This window comes from Lipotes vexillifer, unplaced genomic scaffold (assembly GCF_000442215.2).
Source record: "Lipotes vexillifer unplaced genomic scaffold, Lipotes_vexillifer_v1.1 scaffold393, whole genome shotgun sequence".
Taxonomy (NCBI): domain Eukaryota; kingdom Metazoa; phylum Chordata; class Mammalia; order Artiodactyla; family Lipotidae; genus Lipotes; species Lipotes vexillifer.
In genome coordinates, this window is record NW_006774564.1 from 360,686 (window position 1) to 367,967 (window position 7,282).

Below are 7,282 nucleotides of genomic sequence, written 5' to 3' on the forward strand. Positions count from 1 at the left end.
TGGATGCGCAGGCTCAGCAGCCATGGCTCACGGGCCCAGCCGCTCCACAGCATGTGGGATCTTCCTGGACTGGGGCATGAACCCGTGTCCCCTACCTCGGCAGGTGGACTCTCAACCACTCCGCCACCAGGGAAGCGCCTCTAATTTTATTGATTTACTTCTCCCTTTTTTTTTCTTGATGAGTCTGGCTAATGGTTTATCAATTTTGTTTATCTTCTCAAAGAAGCAGCTTTTAGTTTTATTGATCTTTGCTATTGTTTTCTCTGTTTCTATTTCATTTATTTCTGTTCTGATCTTTATCATTTATTTCCTTCTACTGACTTTGGGTTTTCTTTGTTCTTCTTCCTCTAGTTGTTTTAAGTGTAGGGTTAGATAGTTTACTTGAGATTTTTCTTGTTTCTTGAGGCGAGATTGAATTGCTATAAACTTCCCTCTTAGAACTGCTTTTGTTGCATCCCATATGTTTTGGGTCATCGTGTTCTCACTGTCATTTGTTTCTATGTGTTTTTTAATTTCTGTTTTGATTTCTTCAGTGATCTCTTGGTTATTTAGTAGCACACTGTTTAGCCTCTATGTATTTGGGTTTTTTACAGTTTTTTTCCTGTAATTGATTTCCAATCTCATAGCATTGTCATCAGAAAAGATGCTTGATACGATTTCAATTTTCTTAAATTTTCCGAGGCTTGATTTGTGATGCAAGATGTGGTCTATCCTGGAGAATGTTCCATGTGCACTTGAGAAGAATGTGCATTCTGCCGATTTTGAGTGGAATGTTGTATAAATATCAATTAAATCTATCTGGTCTATTGTGTCATTTAAAGCTTGTGTTTCCTTACTTATTTTCTGATTGGATGATCTGTCCATTGGTGTAAGTGGGGTGTTAAAGTCCCCTACTCTATTATTGTGTTACTGTCGATTTCTCCTTTCATGGTTGTTAGCATTTGCCTTATGTATTAAGGTGCTCCTATGTTGGGTGCATAAACATTTATAATTGTTATATCTTCTTTTGGATTGATCCTTTGATCCTTATGTAGTGTCCCTCCTTATCTCTTGTAACAGTCTTTATTTTAAATTCTATTTTATCTGATATAGGTATTGCTACTTCAGCTTTCTTTTGATTTCCATTTGCCTATAATATTTTTTTCCATCCCCTCACTTTCAGTTTGTATGTGTCCCTAGGTCTGAAGTGGGTCTCTTGTAGACAGCCTATATATGGGTCTTTTTTTTTGTATTCATTCAGCCAGTCTATGTGTTTTGGTTGGGGCATTTAATCCATTTACATTCAAGGTTATTATCAATATGTATGTTCCTATTACCATTTTCTTAATTGTTTTGGAGTTTTTTTTGTGGGTCTTTTTCTTCTCTTGTGTTTCCTGCTTAGAGAAGTTTCTTTAACATTTGTTGTAAAGCTGGTTTGGTGGTGCTGAATTCTCTTAGATTTTGCTTGTCTGAAAAGCTTTTGACTTCTCCATCAAATCTAAATGAGATCCTTGCTGGGTAGAGTAATCTTGATTGTAGGTTTTTCTTTCATCACTTTAAGTATATCCAGCCACTCCCTTCTGGCCTGCAGAGTTTCTGCTGAAAAAGCAGCTGATAATCTTATAGGAGGGATTCCTTTGTATGTTATTTTTTGTTTTTCCCTTGCTGTTTTTAATATTTTTTCTTTGAATTTAATTTTTGTTAGTTTGATTAATATGTGTCTTGGTGTGTTTTTCCTAGGATTTTTCCTGTATGGGACTGTCTGTGCTTCCTGGACTTGGGTGACTATTTCCTTTCCCATTTTAAGGAAGAGATTAGAGTTTTCTATAATCCCTTCAAATATTTTCTCAGACACTTTCTTTTTCTCTTCTTCTTCTGGGACCCCTATAATTAGAATGTTGGTGCATTTAGTGTTGTCCCAGAGGTCTCTGAGATTGTCCTTAATTCTTTTCATTCTTTTTTCTGCTCCTCAGCAGTTATTCCTACCATTTTGTCTTCCAGCTCACTTGTTCATTCTTCTACCTCAGTTATTCTGTTATTGATTCCTTCTTGTGTATTTTTCATTTCAGTTATTGTGTTGTTCATCTCTGTTTGTTTGTTCTTTAGTTCTTCTAGATCTTTGTTAAACATTTCTTGTATTTTCTGAATCCATGCCTCCATTCTATTTCCAAGATTCTGGATCATCTTTACTCTCATTACTCTGAATTATTTAGATTGCCTATTTCCTCTTCATTTATTTGGTCTTGTAGATTTTTACCTTACTCCTTCATCTGTGACTTTTTTTTTTTTTTTTAATGAGTGGGATTGTGTTCCTGTTTTACTGGTTGTTTGGCCTGAGACTTCCAACAGTGGAATTTGAGGCTACTGGGTAGAGCTTGGGTCTTGGTGCTGAGATGAAGAACTCTGTGAGACCTCATTTGATGAATATTCCCTGGGGTCTAAGGTTCTCTGTTAGTCCAGTACTTTGGACTCAGAGCTCCCACCACAGGAGATTTGGCCTGACCCCTGGCTCATGAACCAAGAGCCCATAAGCTGCATGGGGTGGCAAAAAACAAAAACGAGGACAATAACAAAGTAAAAAATAAAATTAGACTAGGAAACTAACAGATATGTTAGAAAGAATATAAAAATAAAAATATAGATGAATCAACACCTGGAAGGTACGTCAGTATCACAGTAGTAAAGAAGAGGAGAGAAAAGAAAAAAAAAGGGGGGAGGGGAAGGCCTTGGCTGTGGAGGGCGGCGCCTAAGCAAGGGAGAGGTTTGCGTGCTGGGCGGAGCCTATGCTCAGGACCCACAGGGTTGGAAAAGGCCCTGGGGGCTGTGGGGGTGGGGCTTAAGCTCAAGGAACAGAAGGGGTCCAGGTATGTCCCCCAACTCTGGTCTCAGATCGCGGGGGACCTCACCTGGGAGCCCAGCAGGCTTCCTGGGCTTGAGTGGGTGGGGCAAATGCCTTCTTTCCCTCTCCTACTCCCCTGGTCCCGGAGGCCCCCTCCTGCCTGCCTCTCCTATCCTCCCCTTGGGATCCTTCCTATGCCCCCAGGACCAATGCGGCCGGGGTTGGGTGGGGGGACCTTGGAGGGCAGGGGACTGGCCTGGGATCTCAGCAGCCTCCCTGGGCCTGAGTGGGCCAGGCAATCGCCCTCTGCTCCTTTCCTGCTCCTCCCGGAGAGTCCCTCCTGCCTGCCTCTCCTGATCTCCCCAGCCTCAGGGGCACCAATCTTGTCTGGCTTCCAATTCTCCCCCATCAGTGCCCCCATGTCCTACTGGTTCACTTGGGGGTTCCTCCTGTCTACTTGGGCATCAGGGTCCCCCACCAGCGGCTGGCAGGTGCCCTAGTTGTGGGGAGAGCCTAACTCAGCGTCTTCCCACACTGCCATCTTGACTCTGCCCCCCAACAATAATCTCTGAATATCATCAACTATCTAGTCACTGTCCAAATTTTCTCAATTGTTTCCTTCAGTCAGAATCCAAATAAATTCCATATATTGCAATTTTATCACTATGCCTCTTAAGCCCCTTTTAATCTATAGATTCCTGCTTCATTTTCTCCCTGTGCAGTTTAATTGTTGAACTCATAAAGGTTTCATGAGGAATAAATGAGGCAATAGAAGCAAAACACCTACCATGATGCAGGTAAAACACCTACCATGATGCAGGTAAAACACGTACCATGATGCAGGCCTGCTGCTGGCCCATATGCTGACTTGGTGTGAATTAGAGAAAGGCTCTGTGTCCTAATCTTTTTTTATTAGGGCACCAGTCAGATTGGATTAGGGCACATTCTAACGTCCCCATTTTAACTTAATTACCTCTTCAAAGGCTCTAAATCCAAATGTAGTCACATTCTAAAGTACTGGGTGGTTAACCCTTCAATGTATAAATTTTAGGGGGACACTATTCAGCCCATAACAGTTGCCAACCCCAAAGCAGGCAAAAATCAGCCTCCAATGCTTTAATTAATTTTCCTCCAGGGTGCAGGAACTACAATGTGTTTAAAAGAACAATAGTGTTTGTCTATGTGTGTTTTCACAGATGCTATGGTCATGGACGAAAAGGTCAAGGAAAGCTTTGTGCTGGACACAGCTTCTGCCATCTGCAACTCCGATGCCCACTATAAGGACCACCCCAAATACTGGTGCCGAGGCTATTTCCGGACTATTGCAACATCATCGCCTTCACCCCCAACAGCACTGACCGCGTGGCCCTGAGGGACACAGGAAACCAGCTTATTGTCACTGTGTCCTGCCTGACCAAGGAGGATACGGGCTGGTACTGGTGCAGTATCCAGCGGGACTTTGCCAGGGATGACATGGATTTTACAGAGCTCGTTGTCACTGACAACAGAAGAGCCCTCGCCAACAATTTTTGGTCTGGGAGAGGTAAGAGCCTGTTGGGGGTCCAGCTGCAGGTAACCCTCAGCAGTCCATGTTAGCTGGTGTGGTGAATACTCAGAGAGCAACAACTCGGGCTCCCCCTAGGTTCTCTGGGGTAAACTGGCCTCTCCTTCCCTCCATAGTAGGATAGCTGCTGCTGCTGCTGACAACTGACTTGGAATTTGGGGAAGAGGAGGGTCTATTGCCCTGGAGTGCTCTTGGCACCTCTGTCCCCTCACAGCCATCTGGCTGATGGAACTTGGGAGGCTGACAGTTGCGAGAGCATTGCCTTTGCAGGTTTAGAATCTTGAAGATTCACTTGTTGAGGCGTGACTGAGGCTGTAGAAGTGGTCTAAGGGCTTCCCTGGTGGCGCAGTGATTGAGAGTCCACCTGCCGATGCAGGGGGCGCGGGTTCGTGCCCCGGTCCGGGAAGATCCCACATGCCGCGGAGCGGCTGCGCCCGTGAGCCATGGCCGCTGAGCCTGCGCGTCCGGAGCCTGTGCTCCGCAACGGGAGAGGCCACAACAGTGAGAGGCCCGCGTACGGCAAAAAAAAAAAAAAAAAAAAGAAAAAAAAAAAAAAAACAAGTGGTCTAAGCACCCAGACAAGCACCCTCAAAAACTGTCCACTTAAATAATTTCATAATTTACAGTGATAAATATGGTCCAAGAGGTCAGTGCTTTCTTTTAAGGAGTACAGTTTGCACCAGGAGGCTGCCAGAAGGGTGTGGGTGGAGCAGCCTGGAGGGGTAAGTCTGTATAAGCCAGTGTGTTGCTCCTTTGGGCCAGGGCGAAGGCATAGGGTCTCCAGATGCTCCCCCAAATCCTTCTGTCCAATGCTGAAAACCTGTCTCAGGCACACTGCTTATGGAAAGTACTATCTTTCTTTTCTTCTTTTCCTCCTGTGGCTTCTCATTATTTCCATTTCTAGAAGGGATGTCTTTTTCTAGAGCAATCCAGAGCACAATGTCAGTAGGAAAACAGAGGACTTAAGGGAAGCTCCGGGAAGCCTCCTCCTGGTGCTAGAGGGCCTTGCTCTAGCAGCTGGTTATTTGTTCAGCAAGCATCTTACTGAATGTGTGATACCCTTCATGCCTACAGTGTTTCTACTTTGTGTGGTTCTGCTTTTACTTAACTGTGTAGTCTGTCCTGAGTTTTAGGTTCAGGATGAGAGAAGTCCCACCTAAGTGTGCTCCTTAGTTTAAATGAAACACAGACACCCCCCCCGACACACCCCAGTCTTATCACAGGTAGCAATTTGGGTGACCATGGTGGCCCTTCTCCCATTGGGTTTTGGTGGCTGTCAGAAGCATGATGTGGCAATTATGTTACCTACTGATCAGTTCCTTAAGGATAGGACTGGCACTCAGCCTGGCACTCTCTAACCACGGGCCATATCTAGTCAACACAGCGCCTTTGTGCAAATCTGGAAAAGATGCCCCTTCCTCCAGGTGCATGGAGCCCAGTGGCAAGGTGCATGGTTTGGCAAACGAGTATATGGGCTGGATTACAGCCCTGCTTGTTCCCTCCGCCTCTGCCCTGTGCAGGGCACACATAAGCAGCTGGACTTGACCCAGCAGTCACCCAGGGCACTAATTCTCTGGAGACTGAGAGAATGACAGGCAGAGGTGCAGAGATGCAGAAGACAAAGGAAGGGCCTGGGGATGGGCCTTATTTGACTCTCAACAAATTCTTTCTGACACAGACGTATCAGCAACAAGAACAGAAGCTGCAGTTCTTCCAAAGTTGTCCACAAGGCAGATCACTCCAGGTAAGTCATGACTTTAGGAGACAATCAGACTTTGGGTGGGCAGTAACAGCACAACATGTCGGTGGGATTTCACCTGCTCCTTTTCAGCAGTGTATCGTTTCTCTTCCTGAACTGTCTTCAGTGTGACTATTTGCTTCCTTTCAAAAGAATATAGTTTAGGACTCTTGATCACAAGCAGCAAGAATGCTCTCTGGCTATTTTAGTTAAAGGGGGAAATTCTTCATAAGGAGAGAGCAATGGCTGATGAAATGAGAGGGCAGGGTTGTGGTAGCCCTGAGAAAGGGTCTGAATGTCATCAGGATTTATCTCCATCTCTAATCTGCTACGCTTATGTGTGTTTGCTTCCTCTTTCTCCCCACTGCCCTTTTATATTTCATTTTTGCCATAGGAGAAGATAATCCATTTCTAGCTGCCGAGTTTATTTTTCCCCCGTTCAAGAGACTCGCCAGCCTGAAACTGCATCCTCCCACTTCCAGTCCCATGTTAGTTCCCGAGGAGGGGGCTGGGCCCAGTTTGGTCAGACACCTACCCCAGGTCCAATCAAGTGTGGTCTGGAGGAGATGGGTGCTCTGAAGGAATCCAGGTTGCCAGGCATTGCTGGAACTGGGCGAGAGCGCAGGGGCAGGGAGAGGGGATGGGTCCCAGAATAGGGGATCCTGAGCAGAGAACCAAAAGATGGTGTCTTCCAAGGGACACGGATGCTGTCTGTGATTCCTTCCAGGATGACCATTCTCATCATTTGCGTGCTGAGCACGGCTTTGGGGATCATCTCTATAATCAGTCATTTGTCCAGAAGAAGGAGAGGTCAGATGAGTAGAAGGGGTAGGTAGCAGTTGGGGTGGTGTGGCTGGGAATTGGGGAAAATGAAAGGGGTCAAGGAACAGCTTTCAAATGGGTGAATGTGACCCTTTTCTTTTTGCCTGGACCCCTGGAATCCCGTGCAGCCTTCCCATGGGCTAGGGGCAATTCTGTTTCACGGTGACAAATGCTCCCTGAGAGGTGGCAGAGAGAGAGCGCTGTAGCCCTCCTAAGTGGAGGTGTGTGTAGACCAGCGAGGAGGGAGGCTGAGACGTCAGAGGAGCTTCTGGGGCCCCTGGGTAAGCAGGCATAGAAAGGTCTCCTTGAGAAGAAGGGTCAGGATCGGAAGAGGACAGGG

The 7,282-nt window shown here is 45.8% G+C and overlaps 1 protein-coding gene across 1 annotated transcript in view; it reads left to right on the top strand.

The window, feature by feature from the left end:
- Positions 1–4,011: 4,011 nt before the first annotated feature.
- The window catches only part of LOC103070251 (protein ADORA3, isoform 3), a 4,873-nt gene continuing 1,602 nt past the window's right edge, over positions 4,012–7,282 (top strand). Inside the window, 4 exon segments of the mRNA XM_082930847.1 lie at positions 4,012–4,134; positions 4,137–4,361; positions 6,061–6,126; positions 6,848–6,948. Of these exon segments, the coding sequence (XP_082786973.1) occupies positions 4,020–4,134; positions 4,137–4,361; positions 6,061–6,126; positions 6,848–6,852 (411 nt within the window). The 5' untranslated portion in view covers positions 4,012–4,019 and the 3' untranslated portion in view covers positions 6,853–6,948.